The sequence below is a fragment of the Onychostruthus taczanowskii genome, unplaced genomic scaffold, assembly GCF_017590055.1.
Source record: "Onychostruthus taczanowskii isolate IOZ18803 unplaced genomic scaffold, ASM1759005v1 scaffold56, whole genome shotgun sequence".
Lineage (NCBI taxonomy): Eukaryota > Metazoa > Chordata > Aves > Passeriformes > Passeridae > Onychostruthus > Onychostruthus taczanowskii.
The window spans coordinates 491,737-508,867 of record NW_024503235.1 but is presented as its reverse complement, the minus strand read 5'-3'; the positions used below and the strand labels follow the sequence as shown (position 1 = coordinate 508,867).

The window sequence follows — 17,131 nt, the reverse complement described above, 5'->3', positions numbered from 1 at the left end:
TGTCTCTCTGCAGATTATGAAAAGCTTTTGTTGATTATATCATCAAATTAAGGCGAGCCCAGCAGTGTGATTTTCCTCTCAGAATATCACAGCAACAGCTGTGCCTCAGGTGCCACTGCCCTTCCTTCCCTGTTTAAAACGCTCTCCCTGCCTCCCTGTCACGTCTCTCCTTGCTAACAGGAAAGTGTATAAAAATCACATAATCATTAATATTGAAGAATCATTAGGGCTGATGAAAGCAGCCCTGCCTGCCACGGCGTTGTTTTCCATGCTCGGTGCTTTTGGCAAACATTCCAGGCCCACATCAGCCCAGCTGATTTTCAGAGCCCACCGGTTGATCCAGTGACTGTTTGACTCCATCCAGCCATTGCTCCTGGAGATGGCTCCAGTGAGAAGGTCACTTCCCAGGCCTGCAGGAGTAAATGGATTCCTGGAGGCTGTTTCTGCCTCCCTCCTCTCCCACAGCCCCTGCTTTTGATGCAGACAGCATCCGAAAGGCAGCAATCCGTAGTGGAGCAGGAAAGTCCTGCTTGGGTTTTTATTAAAGCAATGATGTGCTGGCTGCATGAAAAGTGTCAAAACTGCAATCTTGTAGCATCAACAGAATAAGGCAGGATCCTTCCCTGGGGGAGAGGAACACTGAGAGGAGGAAGGAGCCTGGAATGGGTGGATCTGAGCACTTCTCTGGGCCGCAGGGATGATGCTCATCAGTCACAGTCCCCGTGTCCCTTGGTGAGAGCACAAACATTGCTGAGCCACCCCGGCCAGGCAGGACTGGGAGCAAGGCCAAGGCTTGCACTTGTGGCTGGGGGCTTCAGGTGTGGGCCCTGAGCTGTTCCTTTGGGCAGTTCTTCCAGAACTCATCATTCTTTCAGGCCTTTGGAGATCGGGGTCCAGTTGTGGGTGCAGAGCTGAGCAGCCCTGGGGGAAGGTGCCACCCCCAGCACTGGGAGCTGCTGCCTGTGCCAGCCCCCCAGGCTGACTCAGAGCTGTGCTTTCATCCCTCTCTTGTGTTTTTGCCACACAGGAGGCCTTCGAGGAGCAACTGTGATCGATGCCTTAGACACCCTCTACATCATGGAGCTCGAGGAGGAATTCCAAGAAGCCAAGCAGTGGGTGGAGAAGAGCTTTGACTTGAACGTGGTGAGTCAGCTGCTGGGAATGCCTGCCTGTGCCACCTAAACTGCCAGTCCTGATCTCAATCTTCCCCTTTGGGGAGAGAAAGCACAGCTCTGTAGGGGAAGAAACCACTCAGCTGATTTTCTTTGCAAGACCAAAGGGAGCAGTGCAGTGATTCACCCCAATTTTCTGCTGGTTCCAGCAGGGGCAGCAGCTCAGCCTCACCGTGTCTGGCTGACAAGAAGGTTCAGTGTTTAATGGTTCTTGTGTTCTGGGCTGGGCTATGGAAACAGACACTCACTCTTAGACAGCCCAAGGAAATGTTGCTCATCAAAGAACAAGTTCTGTTTGGTCTCAGGTAAATGTCTGCCTGTGATAAAATGAGATTTCCTCATTAAATTTCCTTATTAAATTAGATTAAGGTTGTAAACCCAGCTCCCCTTGTCTGGGTTCTCTGTTGGTGTCACTGCTGGGATCTGTGTGACACCTCAGCAGCAGAGAGGGAGCACAGAGGAGCCAGGGTTTGTCAGGAAGGGCATCACCTCTGAAAACAGCCAGGGCTGCTTCTCCCTGGGAGCTGTCCTGGACACGAGGGGCTGTGCTGGGGCTCTGGGGCAGCACAGCAGTGCTGGCAGCCAAAGGGTGCTGTCCCTCCTCTGTCCCAGCTCCTGCATCCCTCCTCCCCAGCTGATGGCATCTCATCAGTGGCACACACAGAGAATGTGAAAACCAAAGTGCAGCTTCAACTTGTATTTGTTTAATGCCAGTCTAGTTGTTGTGAGGAATGGTTCTCCCACGGGAACAATGCCTGCAGCTGCCTTTGTAGAGAAGCATCATTTGGGAGGGCACCACTGGCATTCTTGGATTCATAAAAGGCAGCCCACATCTGATAAATTTGGTGAATGGTCTCAGTCCGTTACTGAATCGATAAACGAGGGACAAAATCAACTGGGAGATAATTTATCTGGATTTCATAAAAGCTTTTAATCTTGGCCTGCAGAATAGGTTGATCTGTAAAGACAAGAGTGAATGCTATGGATTGATCCGTGGAGTCAGGGAGCACAGCAAGGGAGGCAGGGGGAAATTAATTCAATATTGCCTCTGCACAAGGAGCCCTCACAGTCCAGAAAGGCAGGACAGGGACTGCAGGACCCACAAGCTCTGCTTGAAACCGAGTGCTATGATCTGTCTGGAGTTGTGTCGGGGGAAGTTTGGGCTGGATTTTGGGCAAAGGCTCTTCCCCAGAGGGTGCTGGGCACTGCCCAGGCTCCCCAGGGAATGGGCACAGAGCTGCCAGAGCTCCAGCACAGCACTCCAGGGATGCCCAGGGTGGGGTTGTTGGGGTGTCTGGGCAGACCAGGATGATGCTGGTGGGTCCCTTCCAGCTCAGGAGGTTCTGTGGCTGTGTGACGTGCCCTGCCTGACCCAGGTGCTGCCTCAGGTGATAAATGGGGCAGTTTGGGTTTCTCTTCCCTCCAGGCTCCCCCTGTCCCTGCAGAGCAAACAAAGAGCTGAGAGATGGGCACAGAGCTGGGGGCTGTGCTGAACTCAGGGCTGTCCTTGTGTCTTTGCAGAATGGAGAAGCTTCCCTGTTCGAGGTGAACATCCGCTACATCGGAGGGCTCCTGGCCACCTACTACCTGACTGGAGAGGAGGTTTGTCCCCACAGTGCCCCCCAGCCCCAGGAACCAGCTGAGAGCTCTGCCCTCAGCACCAGATAACCCCCCCTTAACAACGGGCTAAACCCATCCTTCTTGCGAATATGGAAATGCCACTAACGTTCCTTTAATTAAGCCTGGAATAATTACCTTGCACACACCGTGCATGGCTCATTTGCCAGAGATCTTTCCTCCTGTGGGCAATTCCAGCAAGACACGTTTGCAGTTGGACACATTGCTCCCCGGGGAAATGCCATTTGCAACAGGATCTTTGTGCTTGTTCCTCTCTCTTCCAAGTGGGGTGAGATTTCATCAGACATCATCCCAGATCCTGCCTCGGGCTCAGGAGGGCAGCTGAGAGGGGCAGGTGCTCCCCACTCAGCTGCACATCCCCGTGGAGCAGGAATTCCTGAGCTGGAGTGCCCTGGGATGCAGAACTTGGTGTCCCAGCCCCTGAGGTGGATGCTGGAGCCCTGGGTGAAGCAGGAGATCTCATTTCCACTGCCCTCCCTCCTCCCACAATGCCATAATCTGTTTGATGGTGTGCCTGGGCTGGAATTCTACATCTGTAGGGAGATGAGGAGATTATTCCTCTGCCCTGGGAGTCTTTGGTGAGCTGAAACTCTGGTTCAGGGGGAGTTCTGTGAGGACTGGCCCTACATGAGAGCTCAGCTCTGCTGCTGCCCCAGCACAGAGGGTGGGATGGCTCCTGCACAGTGACACCCTTGATCCAGGAGCAGCTCTCTTACTTCAGCTGCATTTTAAATGTGTTCCAGGAATGACTTCCCTCTGGGATTTCCCTCCAGGGGAAACTCTCAAAGACTCAGTGCCCCGACTCAGAGCCTGCCTCAGTGACAACTTCAACAGGTTTCAGATCAACAGAGCAAAAAGAAACCACATTAAACCATAAAACTCCAGCAGTGACCTCTTGAAGTGCCATCAGCAGCTGGGGCAGTGCCTGTCACTTACCCACTGAGTGTCACTGAAAGGCAAAAGCCAGTCCCTGTCTCTTGTTTTTCCCTTCTGAGGCAGCCCCCTGTTTCCTTGTGGGAGTATCAAAGGTCTGTGAGCCCACAGGAGAGCTCAGGTTTCCTCAGTGCTGTATTTTCAGAGCAATGAATTCCTGCTTTCTGAGAGCCACCACCACAGGGCTAGAGGTAAAAGGCTTGTGCTTTATCTCCTAAGTCACTTAGAGGCTTCTCTTGATCAGGACTAATCTCTGCAGCGAAGATTAGTGCTGGTATCAGTCTGTCCCAGAATAATTGTGCGTGCTTGCTTTGTGCTGCAAGGCACCATAAGCTGCAATTTGACTGGAAAGCCCAAAACTGAGGCATTACCAGTGGAAAAGGAGCAGCTTAGCCATGAAACCACCAATCCTTCTTGGCCAGGAGCTGCAAGGAGGAGATGGTTGGTTGGAAATCGTGGTTTTTACAACAGGAGATGAAAACAAAACCTGGGCAAGCCCACGTTGTAAATCTAGCAGTGCTTCAGCCCAGAAGGATTTCTTCTGATTTTAACTCCGTGATTGCAGCTCCTTGTCTTCTCTGCCATCCTGGGAATGGGAAGGGTTTGGAGAGCACTCTGGATCAGCTCACATCACAGGGTGCTGTTGTGAGCTGCTCTGCTCCAGGCTGAGGCTTTGGCAGGGGACTGGGTGCTGGTTTAGTGCAGATTTGAGAGGAAATTTAGAGATTTTCAGTGAGACTTTTGGTTCAGGTTTTTTGTGCAGGGGAGCCAGGGCTCAGCACACCTGGAGCAGGGGTTCTGCAGCACCTCCAGTGTTTTATGTGTGTGTGTTTGGAAAAGGGGATGTGGGGGAATCCTCTGGGACTCGTTCCATCAAATATTTATCCTCCCTTTTAACAGGTGTTCAAGAGCAAAGCCCTGGAACTTGGAGAGAAACTTCTGCCAGCCTTCAACACCCCCACTGGAATCCCACGTGGAGTCATCAACCTGGGCAGGCAAGGCACACATCCTGAGCAGCATTCCCTTTAGTTCTGGGAGTGGGAAGGACCAGGAGCAGCAGCAGCTCCTCAGAGCTGGCCCCTCTAGAGCACATTCCTCGAGGTCACTTGCTTTGCCAGCTCAGCCTTGGCACAGATTGCAGGTGACTCAGGTCAAACCCAGCTGTGTTTTATTAATTTGGGGCTGGCCACAGTTTCTCCCTCTGCCTCCTGACAGGGCTCCCTGCTGCAAGAGCATTTTCCTCACTCTCATCTTCTGTGAAATGTGATCTTCTAGCCTGCTCATAGCATGGATTTTTGCAGTGTGCCCAGCTAGATGCATGTGAATTCATCCAGGAAAAATGGATTTAAAAAAGTGGAAAAACTGAGGAAGGGAGTGGATGGGACTGGCTGACAGTTTTGGTGCTGGAAAAGGGGAGAACACAACACAGCCCTCAGCCAAGCCCTGTCCTTCCTTAGAGCCCAGAATTCAGGTTGGTGATGTTCTCACGGCCAGGGAGGCAGCTGAGTTCAGTAAATCCCTGCAAAAGGTCTGGCAGCAAACAGAGCAGAGCTGGGGCTGCCCTGCTGCTCCTGGCTCTCCTGGCAGACAATGCCCTGCCAGCCAGCCAGGGATTTTGGATTTGCTGGTTCTGATGCATCCAAACAAATCCACAGGTGAGAGCTGCAGGAAATGTGGGTTAACAAAGCCTTTCATCCTCACCTCTTGCAGAACCCTCAAAGTCATTTTCCAGCCCTTAGCCCAAATCTCCTCCTTGGCTCTGCAAGCAAAAGACCTCCAAATATTTGGCTCAAATATCACTGTCACCCCTCAGTTGTCTGATGTGCTCCCGATCCCGGGGAAAATTGGAGGCACCAGCAGCACTGTAATTGTCCTTTTTTACAGCACAGCCATCCTGCTTCCTCTGTGGCTGATAAAGGCTCTGCATAGACTAACCTTTCACAGAAATGCCAAACCCTCCCCTGCCCTTTGTGAAGACAATTGAAGCAGCCTCCGTCTGCCCAGACATTCCCAAAATGTTTTGCTGGTGACCTTGAGTGAGAGCAGAGAAAATCGACAGAACACCCAGGCCACAGCCAGAGCCCCCACTGCTGCCTGGAGCTCTGGGGCTGCAGTGCCAGCTGGTTTGGGAGCAGGCATGGAGGGAGCTGCATCCACAGCCCGAGCTGCTGCAGGGGCACGAGGAGCAGCCAAAGGCTGAAAACCCCCAGGGAATGGGAATTATTCCGTGTGCAAGTGGAAGCAGAGGAGGGCGAGGTGAGGCTGGGAGACCACACTGACCCAAACATCAGGGCCAGAACAAAGCCCAGAAGAGTTTTGCAAGGAGGAATTCTCTCTCCAATTCTGCTTTTGCAAGGGTGTGCTAATTCCAGAGAGACCTCAGCATCCCAAAAGGAGGAGGGTCCTGCAGCGTGTGTGGGCCTCTCTTGGTGGCAGCTTGGGGGGTGGGTTAAGAAGGACGTTCAGAAATTTGAAACCAAAAAACCCCCTTGGCATTGAGTCAATTCTGCACATTCATTTTCGAGGGCCCAAGCACAGCCAGCCCCCCCAGCTCTCCCATACCCAGCTGCCTTTATCTCTTGCTGTCACCTTTTCCTCTGGGGTCCCCTCTCTGCTGATGAGCTTCCTGTGGCTGCCTGCTGTCCCTGGCTGTCTGTCCCACCTCACAGTGCCTGCTGTCCCTGGCTGTCTGTCCCATCTCACACTGCCTGCTGTCCCTGGCTGTCTGTCCCACCTCACAGTGCCTGCTGTCCCTGGCTGTCTGTCCCATCTCACAGTGCCTGCTGTCCCTGGCTGTCTGTCCCATCTCACACTGCCTGCTGTCCCTGTCTCTGTCCCATCTCACACTGCCTGCTGTCCCTGTCTCTGTCCCATCTCACAGTGCCTGCTGTCCTGTCTGTCTGTCCCATCTCACACTGCCTGCTGTCCCCTCCTGCTGCTCCAGCTGCCACGCCGCCCTGGAGTGCTCTGTGTGCTGCAGCTGCTGCTCTGTGCTCTGCTCTGTGAGCTCTCCCTGTGCTGCAGCCCCTTCCTTCACACGTCCCTAAACCCTCTGTACCTCCAGATTTTCCCTCAGCATCCTCCCCTGGCCTCTCTCACTGGTTTTGCTGTTTTGGATCCCCGTGGGGGAAGGCAATAATTCGACATTTCAGACCAGCTTATCTGGGAGATAAGGAGGTTCTGGGTACTTTCCTTTCTCTTGGAGGCCAAGGTCCTTTGAACAGCAGCTTCCTCTGAGCTGCTGGAGGCAGAGCAGCTGTGAAGGCCAGTTTGTAAGGCTGACAAAAGCTTTTCCTGCAGGGGCTCACTGCAGGCTGCCCTCTCAGCCAGGGACACGCTGCAGAGGGCTCTGCTTCCTCCTGTGCTGCCTGCCCCAAAGCTCAGGCACAGCCCACGCTGTGGTTTTGGGGAGGGCAGCGCTGGGATGGTCTCTGTGACCCTACAGAGCTGCTGTGACAACAAACACGGCGCCACTTGGCAGCTGCAGCCCTGCTGAGCCGAGCCGAGCCGAGCCAAGCCGAGCTGAGCTGAGCTGAGCTGAGCTAAGCTGAGCCTGTCTAGGGCTCTCCTTGCAGGCAAACAGCCAGCCCGGGACCTGCCACGTTTTCCTCTCCATCACAACGAGGCAAACTTCTTTTTTTTTCTTTTCGTGCTGGGAAGGATCATTAGTTTTAACCTCCTGTAAACAACAAACGCTTCTCTCTCCCAGCCAAGCTTCCCGGCGCCATCTAGTGTCACCCCCACCCTTCCCTGTCCCTGGAGCTGTCCCCTCCCCGGGTTCACTGCCAGGAGATGGAAAACTGGAGCCACCACACCTCTGAGGTGTGTAATATCCAGCCCTGCATCCCCCAGGGCATTGTCCTGCCTGGAGGGTCCCAGACACACCCAGAGCCCCGGGGTACCACAAGGATATTTATTTTATCCCACAATATCTGTGGGGAAGGGTGGCAGTGCTCCTCCAAAGCTGTTGGTCAGCTGAGCTCTTCAGGAGGGATTCCTCTCCCACAAAGAAATGCAGTTTGTGTTAGCCCAGTCCTAAAGAATCTCTGGAAGAACACAGCTCAGTGCCACTGGAACTGCTGCTGAAAATCTGTGTCCTAAATCTGTGTGTGTGTCCTAAATCTGTGTGTGTATCCTAAATGTGTGTATGTGTGTCCTAAATCTGTGTGTGTGTGTGTGTGTCCTAAATGTGTGAGTGTGCCCTAAATCTGTGTGTGTGTGTCCCAAATCTGTGTGTGTTTCCCAAATCTCTGTGTGTGTGCCCTGATGATGCTGGTGGGTCCTATGTGTGTCCTAAATCTGTAAATGTGTGTATGTGTGTCCTAAATCTGTGTGTGTGTGTGTGTGTCCTAAATGTGTGAGTGTGCCCTAAATCTGTGTGTGTGTGTCCCAAATCTGTGTATGTGTGCCATAAATCTGTGTGTGTGTCCCAAACCTGTGTGTGTGTCCTTTCCATGCCCCAAATGACACCTGGCAGAGGCAGGGCTGCCCTGCCCAGGCCACCCCAGGCTCTGGCTGTGTTTCCTGGCACTGAAGGCTCTCTTTTCTCTCCCTGCAGTGGCATGAGCTGGAGCTGGGGCTGGGCATCTGCTGGAAGCAGCATCCTGGCAGAATTTGGGACCCTGCACCTGGAGTTCCTGCACCTCTCCCAGCTCTCTGGCAACCCAGTGTTTGCAGAAAAGGCAAGTGACCCCAGCCTGGGCTGCCTGGCTTGGCCTCTTCATCCCCCTGGGGTGTTTTTCCCTGGTGTGATTTTACCCAGAGGAGGGCACAGCCAAGGTGCAGCCATCAGGGGATGCAGATCCCTCAGGAGCCTGCTCTGAGGGACACAGATTGTCCCAGGCAGAACCCAAACTGCCCCCGTGAGCCCAAGGGAAATGGGGCTGGCCCAGAGTGCCACCAACAGGCAGGATTGCCAAAAAACCTCAAAAATTCTGCTTTTCCAGGGTGTGTCCAGTGCAGCTCTGTCAGCTGTGAAACAAGGAGGGGATTTGAAGGAGAGACAGGGAAAAAAAGAGGAGGAAGAAGCTGGGAGAGCAAGAGCTCTGTCAGCTGTGAAACAAGGAGGGGATTTGAAGGACAGGGAAAAAAAGAGGAGGAAGAAGATGGGAGAGCAAAGTGGAGCTGGGATGGAGTGGATGGAAAGCAGGGAGGGTGGGATGAGCAATGAGAGTCAGAGGAGGGAAGAGCAGAGGGTGAAGGGAAACAGGAAAGCCAGGAAACTCTGTGGGAAGATGAAGAGAGGGCTGGTGATGTGAAATAGAGACAAGGCTGAGGTTCCTGAGGACAGGGATGATGACAAATTGCTCCCAGGGAGGGGGAGCTGAGGAGAGGCCAGGAAAGGGAGCAGTGCTGTGGAGAGAAAATGTGTGAGGAAATGAAGGGAGGGAGAGATGAGGAAACGCTGGGGATGCACTGCTAAAAACCAGAATTGCATCCTCATTCTGGGTTCAAACCATGGCATTTTGAGCCAGGGTCAAACCTCTGTCCCCAGCCTCAGAGATTTTTCCTCTTCTCCTCCTAAGCCCGTGGAGGGAAAAGGGCAAAACCTTTCTGAGAGACTCTCCTGGGCTGATGTGTGCACAGCAAATGGATCACAGCCACCCTGAGAGGGAAAACGTGGGATGCTGTGGGCTCTGACAGCCCAGCCTGTGGGAAATTCCTGCAGGGGAGCAGATCAACTCATGAGCCCCCAGCCTGGGACTGGGGTGATTTTAGCAGCAATTAAAGCCCATCTGTGTGTTTTATTCAAACCTGTCATTAATATGCCAAGCTCCTAAAGTCCAGTAAATATTATAGAGCCTGACAACTTCCTTGGAAGCACTGGCTTAAGGCTGTAGCCAGCTTTTGGCGTGCAAATTGTCTGATTTTGTAAAAGGTTTAGGGCAAATTAGCTGCTCTGTAGGTTATAATAGAATATTTATGCTGCATGGAATTTAACTAGGTCCCTTAAGGGAAAGGCCTGTTGGATTTAATGGGGGTGAAACCAAGGGAGGCTTTAGAGAGTTAAGTGCTGGTTGTTCTGGGGTATTAAAGGAACTGTCTGTTGTTGAAATTAAAGGCCCCAATTCATCACATTAAGTGACCACATGGTGAATTTAAGTGCTGTGTGAGTCACTCATCCCTGCCACTCCTTTCCCTTTGGATCACTGAAAAAATCACCCCTGGCATCGCTCACATCTCCCGTTCCCACCCAAATCCCCAAGCACAGAATCAGATTTGGGTTTGGAAGGGACCTCAGAGCCCCTCCAGTGCCAGCCCTGCCATGGCAGGGACACCTCCCACTGTCCCAGGTGCTCCCAGCCCTGTCCAGCCTGCCCTTGGGCACTGCCAGGGATGCAGGGGCAGCCCCAGCTGCTCTGGGCACCTGTGCCAGGGCCTGCCCACCCTCCCAGGGAGGAATTCCTTCCCAACATCCCATTCTAACCCTGGCCTCCTTTACCTTGAGGCCATTCCCCCTTGTCCTGTCACTCCACACCCTTGGGAAAAGTCTCTCTGCAGTTCCCTGTAGCCCCTTCAGGTACTGGAAGCACAAAGTGTCCCAGGATCCCTTCTGGACCATGGCAGTGAGTGCAGTGGGGTTTGCAGAGTTCCCAGGAGCATTTATGAAATAAGGATTGGGCTGAGCCCCGCAGCATCTCCCTCCTGGGCTGGAGCAGGGCAGGGGCTGGGGAGGCAGGGAGGGGCAGCAGAGCATAACCCAGGCTGTCTGTGCTCTCCCACAGGTGATGAACATCCGCAGGGTGCTCAGCAGAGTGGAGAAGCCACAGGGCCTGTACCCCAACTTCCTGAGCCCGGTGACGGGGAGCTGGGTGCAGCGTAGGTATCCCTGCCTCCCTCCTGCCTGCAGGAGAAGCCTTCCCTCTTCCCCAGGGAGCAGCACCTGGCACAGCAGCCAGCCAGGCAGGCTGTGCTGCAGGAGATAAGCCAGGCTGTGCAGGGGGCAGGGCAGGAATTGTGCCCTTACCCACAGCTGAGTTTCCAGCTCCAGAGAGAGAACTGGAGCCCTGCTGAGTGTCCCAGCTGAGTGTCCCAACTCCAGAGAGAGAATTGGGACCCTGCTGAGTGTCCCAGCTGAGTGTCCCAGCTCCAAAGAGAGAATTGGAGCCTTGCTGAGTGTCCCAGCTGAGTTTCCAGCTCCAGAGAGAGAACTGGAGCCTTGCTGAGTATCCCAGCTGAGTTTCCAGCTCCAGAGAGAGAATTGGGGCCCTGCTGAGTGTCCCAGCTCCAGAGACAGAACTGGGGCCCTGCTGAGTGTCCCAGGTGAGTGTCCCAGCTCCAGAGAGAGCATTGGAGCCTTGCTGAGTGTCCCAGTTGTGTCCCAGCTCCAGAGAGAGAATTGGGACCCTGCTGAGTGTCCCAGCTGAGTGTCCCAACTCCAGAGAGAGAATTGGGACCCTGCTGAGTGTCCCAGCTCCAAAGAGAGAACTGGAGCCTTGCTGAGTGTCCCAGCTGAGTTTCCAGCTCCAGAGAGAGAATTGGGACCCTGCTGAGTGTCCCAGCTGAGTGTCCCAGCTCCAAAGAGAGAATTGGAGCCTTGCTGAGTGTCCCAGCTGAGTGTCCCAGCTCCAAAGAGAGAATTGGAGCCTTGCTGAGTGTCCCAGCTGAGTTTCCAGCTCCAGAGAGAGAACTGGAGCCTTGCTGAGTATCCCAGCTGAGTTTCCAGCTCCAGAGAGAGAATTGGGGCCCTGCTGAGTGTCCCAGGTGAGTGTCCCAGCTCCAGAGAGAGCACTGGAGCCTTGCTGAGTGTCCCAGCTGTGTCCCAGCCCCAGAGAGAGCATTGGAGCCTTCCCTGCACAGGGGCTCATCCCACAGGTTGTTGTGGCCAGCCCAGCCTGGGATCCTGCAGTCAGCACAGGCAGCTGCATGGGAAGCACAGTGAGGTTCCAGAGTGGAGGAACCTCCTGCAGAGGCAGAGGGCTTGGAGGAGCTCTGGGTCCCCCCTGGATCCAGGGAGGAATTCTCCTGTGCATTCCTGTTCCTGTTACCATGGCAGCTCTGCAGAGCCACTTGGGAAGGAGGGATGAGATAAGAATGTTTGCTTCTCTCCTGTTGGGAAGACAGCACTGGAGCAATAATCAGGGAAGGCCTTGGAGAGGGCAGGGGAATTGTGGAGGCACCCAGGGGAAGGTGACACACAGGCTGTGCCCCTCCTCAGGAGTTTGCCCTGTGGTGGGAGCAGGAGGAGCCACTTCTGCAGCTGTGCCCTGAGCTGTGACCTCCACTCTCTGCTCCGTTATTGATCTGCTTGTTTTGGCTGCTGGATTTGATGTTGTCAAAGAAAAATCTCTTTCAGAGACTGGTTTGAGCCTGTCAGTGGGTGACATGCATTATCTAGGCAGGTTACTCTGAGTCTTGCATCTCCTGGTGTCCCCCTGCTTTGTTGCACTTTTTGCTGGGCTGGATCACTCCAGACCTCTCCCAGTGCTGCTTTTGTGGCTCTGGTGGCAGCAGGCAGGGACAGACCCTGGCTGTGAGCAATCCCTGACCTTTAACTGGCAGGGCTGGTCCCTGCACAGTGTCTGGGATGGCCACATTAAACCAGAGCTGCCCTTTGGTGCTGGAAGGAAGCCCTCATCTCTTCTGCCACAAATTTAATTCTGTTTTCTGTCTCAGATTTCTCTGCATTGCCCTGAACTTGCTGATGTAGAGAGGGGCCTGGTGGTGCTTTCCAGAGCACATTAAAAGCAGCCTCTGCTTGCTCATGTGGGACAGGCAGCTGCCTGCCACAGGCCTGGAGATTTCCTGACTCCAGCCACACTTCCACAGGCTGTTTGTGGCACTTGCTCAGGATGTGACCTTGCGATCTGAGCCCATATTCCAGGGAGGGAGAAGAGTGATCAGCCCCTTCTGCATCCCCAGTGCTGCTGGGGAGAAACAGATGAGGGAGGCATCTGCAGCCTGCTCCCTGGAGAGGCCAGGCTCTCATTTTCTCTCCTGCCATTAAAGCTCTTTGCAGGAAGCTGTTTTCCTTGAAATTGCTGTGATTTTCTTAAAAGGTGTATCTTTGACCTGGCTGAAGGAGCAGATGCTGCCCGTGGAGAGGCTGTGCTGGCCCTGTGGGAGGGCAGCCCAGCCCTGCTGAAGGCAGGGATTTATTGATGCAGGTGCCTGGGAGGCAAACACTGCCAGGACTGCTGCCATATGGGAAGCAATTCCATAGCAGGGCTGCAGCTTTGGTGAGTTTATGAATGACACACTCAGGATCACAGAGCTGCTCTTTAAAGGCAGCCCGTGTTTGCAAATCCTCTGCCCTCTCTGCTTGCAGGGAAGCCGGGTGTTTAATCTCATTGTTTTGCTAGGGATTATTCCCTGGATCATTGGACACAGTGTGTCAGGGATGTTTGCTCTTCAGGTCAGGAAAATGATGCGTGGCTGTTGGTTTGTGCTGCTGGGAGGATTCGGCATTTGGAATGAGCCTCGGGACTTTATCTGTGTACAAGGAGAGGGGAAACAAAAATCTGAGCAGCTCTAACACTGCTGCACGAGCTTGGCTGGGAAATGAGGGTGGGGCAGAGCCAGGACCCTGTTAATTAACAGGGATGGCTCAGGCCAGCGAGGGCCATTTGTCTTGCTCTCCTAAAAACGGGAGTGCTTGAGTGCTTTAAAGAGTGAGAAGGCTGCTGTTCCCCCTGTGGCAGAGTCTGGAGCTGTAAATGCATCCAGCAGCTCCCCCCAGGCCCATTTCACACTGCAATCCCTCAGCAGCTCCTGGAAGGTCAGAGCAGGGGGTGCTCTGAGCAGACAGCCCCAGAAATTTCATTGCTGCAGAGGAAAACGTGCAGTGCACATCCCTGTACCTGACTTTATCATTTTAATGTGCCAGCAACCCCCAGCCTTGCCCAGGGCTCAGAGTCCCTCCGTGAGGCAGGAATACAAATGGCAAAACCCAGGAGAGTGTCCACAGCCCCTTGCTGGCAGCTCTGTGGGATCCAAACACCTCTCCTTCCCTTCCTGAGGCAGGGAGACAGCTCCCAGGGGCTCCATCCAGATGGAAATCTATCAATACCCACCACTGCTTTTGGTTTATGAGGGTGGATTTATGATGATGGCTCCATAAACAGGAAGCATCTTCACGTTGCAGTATAAATAACTTGTAAAATAAGGCCTCTGAATGGTTCTGCTAAGGGATACTAATGCTCTGGAAAATGACAGAACATTTTTCTCCTGATTGCACTTTCCACCTTTCTTCCTTTCTGAAAAGCAATGCTGCAAGCTCTCCCCAGGAAGCTGGGAAGAGGAAGGAGAGAACAAGGGCATTAAATAGGACGTGATTGTTTCCCCTTTGTGAGGCAGCTGCTCGCTGCCTGTCGTGAACCTGAAGCTCTTTCCTGGCTTTCCCACCACAGACCACGTCTCCATCGGGGGCCTCGGGGACAGCTTTTATGAATATCTCATCAAATCCTGGCTGATGTCAGACAAGAAGGACTCTGAAGCTAAAAAGATGTACGACGATGCCTTGGAGGTGAGGAGCCAGGTGCTGCTCTGTGGTTTTTTTGGGTGGGATGTGGTTCTTCAGAAGGGTTCAGACCTTCAGAATGAGTCTTTGGGTTTCCTGGGTACTCACTCCTGTCACTAACTAACACTGAGTAAGTTTTACTCACTGTCCACTCCCTTGAAATCCTGATTTTCATCCCTTTAGGCAATAGAAAAGCATTTGGTGAAGAAATCTGCAGGAGGCTTGACCTACATCGCCGAGTGGAGGGGTGGCATCCTGGATCACAAGATGGGCCACTTGGCCTGCTTCTCTGGGGGCATGATTGCCCTGGGGGCCGAGCACAGCACGGGGGAGAGGAGGCAGAGGCACATGGAGCTGGCAGCAGAGATCACCAGCACCTGCCACGAGTCCTACACACGCTCAGGTACCCGAGCCCACCGCCCCAGGAGGGTGGGCACTGCCTGGCAGGGGGGTTCTGTGCCTCAGCAGCACTGCAGCCCTGCTGTGGCTTCCCCTGGGCTTTCCTGGCATGTGTGGAAGGGACAGAAATGTGCTTTGTGCAGCAGAGGCAGCCGGGAGCTCCTGGGGCAGAGCTGGGAATGGAGCTGGGGCTGAATCCCAGCAGGGCTCCAGGCTGCCCTTGCTCATCCCTGTGCAGGCAGGAGGGGAGGCTTAGCAGGGGTTAACTGCAGGGTGGCTCTCTCTGGAGCACAGCAGCTGGGAAGCCCTGCAGGGCAGTGCTGCAGACCTGCAGCTGCTGGTGGAGCCAGGAGAATGGAGTTGCTGAGCCTCTCCAGCTGTGTGAGTCCTCGTTTCACAAGCTCAGGACAATTTCTTTCACCACCCACAGCTGTGGAGAGCAGCGAGTGGAGATGAGTGAGGGACTGGCTTGGTTCTCTGCCTGCAGGAGCTGCTTTGGACACCCCTCCTTTCTTTGTAGGCATCCCTGCAGCTCCTGTGAGGCTGCAGGCAGCCAGGGCAGCTCTCCAGGACCTTGTCAGGCACAGGTCTGTCCACAACTGCATCCAAGGATTGTCCCACAGCAGCCAGCCCAGTTTGGTGCCCAGCATGTTTGCCCAACAAACTCCAAGCTAACCTGAAATGATGTTTGCAAATAACTCTTTTTCCCCCTTGCAGCACTTACAGAACTAAACCAAGGCACCTGAACTAACAGCCCTGTGCCTGTGAGTGCCTGCAGCCAGTTTTCACCCTCAGAGAGGACTGCAGCAGGCTGCCCAGTGCTGCAGGGAGTGGCTGTGCACGGCCCCCAGCTCCTGCCAACACTGCCAGGGCCCCACAGCCACAGGAGGGCCCAGGGAAGGTCTGCAGGGTAATTAGAGGCAGATAATGACTCCCTGTGAAGCACTGGGGCAGACACAGCCAGAGGAATGTGGCACGATCACAGAATTATGGAGTGGTTTGGGCTGGAAGGGACCTTCAATTCCATCCCATCCCACCCCTGCCATGGCAGGGACACCTTCCCCTGTCCCAGGTGCTCCCAGCCCTGTCAGCCTTGGGCACTGCCAGGGATGCAGGGGCAGCCACAGCTGCTCTGGGCACCCTCATGAACAAATTTTTTTCCTGCAGGGGGAGGGTTGGTGTTGAAAGCAGGGATCTGAGTGCTGGATAGTGCTTGCAAGAGGCTGGGATTGCTGAGCAACAACACACTCCTGGTGCTCTGTTTATCAAACCAGTGCAGTTGCTTTTGTCACCATCCCGATCCCTTCTCTCCAAAGGCGCCGCTGAAGAAAAGGCTCAGCAGAGCCTTAGCCAAACCCTGGCATCCTGAGCAGCCTGAAGGCACCTGCTGGTGCCCTGCTGGTGCTGCCCTGGCAGTGACAGTGCTGTGTGCTTGTCCCCAGACACCAAGCTGGGTCCCGAGGCGTTCCGCTTCGACGCGGGGAGCGAGGCCACGGCCACGCGGCTCAGCGAGCGCTACTACATCCTGAGGCCCGAGGTGGTGGAGAGCTACATGTACCTCTGGAGGCTCACCCACCACCCCAAGTACAGGCACTGGGGCTGGGAGGTGGTCCAGGTAAGGCTGCAGGGGGCACAGAGCTCCGTGGGGTCCTGCATTCCTACAAAAATCTTCGCTTCGGTCGGCAGAAGGAGCGGAAATTACTGAAATTGTGTTAAACGCTGAGATACATCAGGAATGCTCAGGGCTGGGTTGGGTGGGGCTCTGGGAAGCTTGGTCTAGAGGGAGGTCACCCTGTCCATGGCAGGGCGGTGGAACTGGGTGATTTTTAAGGTTCCTTTCAACCCAGATTGTCCTCAAAGCCACGAGTAATGGGGCAGGATCTCAAAGCCACGAGCAATGGGGCAGGAGTTCACAAAGTGCCTCAGGTCAGATAATCTCCACGGTGGATGTTTTCTTCTCCCTTGGGGGCTGCACTGCCATCAGTCCATCAGCCAGCTCGGGTGGCTGCTGTTTCCTTTGCTGTTCATTAGAGCCAGGCTGGTTCCCAGAGCGTGGAGCAACCCCCGAGTGAGGGACAGGAAACCTGGGGTTGGATTTGTAAACTGGTTTGGAATGCAGCTGCTGGTGCTGGAGGGGTCACCCCACGCTGCTGGGGGTGGCTGAGGGTTCTGTTCCCTCCCCCAGGCCCTGGAGAAGCACTGCAGGGTGGAAGCTGGCTTCTCTGGCATCCGAGACGTGTACACCACCACGCCCAGCCACGACAACATGCAGCAGAGCTTCTTCCTCGCAGAGACTCTGAAGTAAGTCTGGGCTCACAGGGCCTTCCAGAGCAGCACAGCTCCTGCAGCAGCTGCTTAAGGAGCCTCAGATGATGAGGGAGAAGTCTTCTCTTCCCAGGGGAGGTGTTCCCTCCAGGGCAGGGGGCTGGAACCAGAGGAGCTTCCAGGATCTTTCCATTCTGGGGGGAAACTGGGCAAGGCTGGAAATCTTTGGGAGTTTCCTGCTGCAGAACCTCTGCTGCCCGTGGCT

General features: G+C 54.4%; 1 protein-coding gene across 5 annotated transcripts in view; it reads left to right on the top strand.

Annotated features, from left to right (window-relative positions):
* Nucleotides 1-17,131, top strand: part of MAN1C1 (mannosidase alpha class 1C member 1) — a 54,656-nt gene that overhangs the window by 35,863 nt on the left and 1,662 nt on the right. For 3 of the 5 annotated variants that reach the window (XM_041417379.1, XM_041417380.1, XM_041417376.1), the window contains 9 exons: nt 1,028-1,143; nt 2,694-2,774; nt 4,644-4,738; nt 8,302-8,425; nt 10,469-10,562; nt 14,093-14,208; nt 14,386-14,605; nt 16,044-16,216; nt 16,787-16,902. In XM_041417379.1, the coding sequence (XP_041273313.1) occupies nt 1,028-1,143; nt 2,694-2,774; nt 4,644-4,738; nt 8,302-8,425; nt 10,469-10,562; nt 14,093-14,208; nt 14,386-14,605; nt 16,044-16,216; nt 16,787-16,902 (1,135 nt within the window). The other 2 variants (XM_041417377.1, XM_041417378.1) reach the window with 2 other exon arrangements.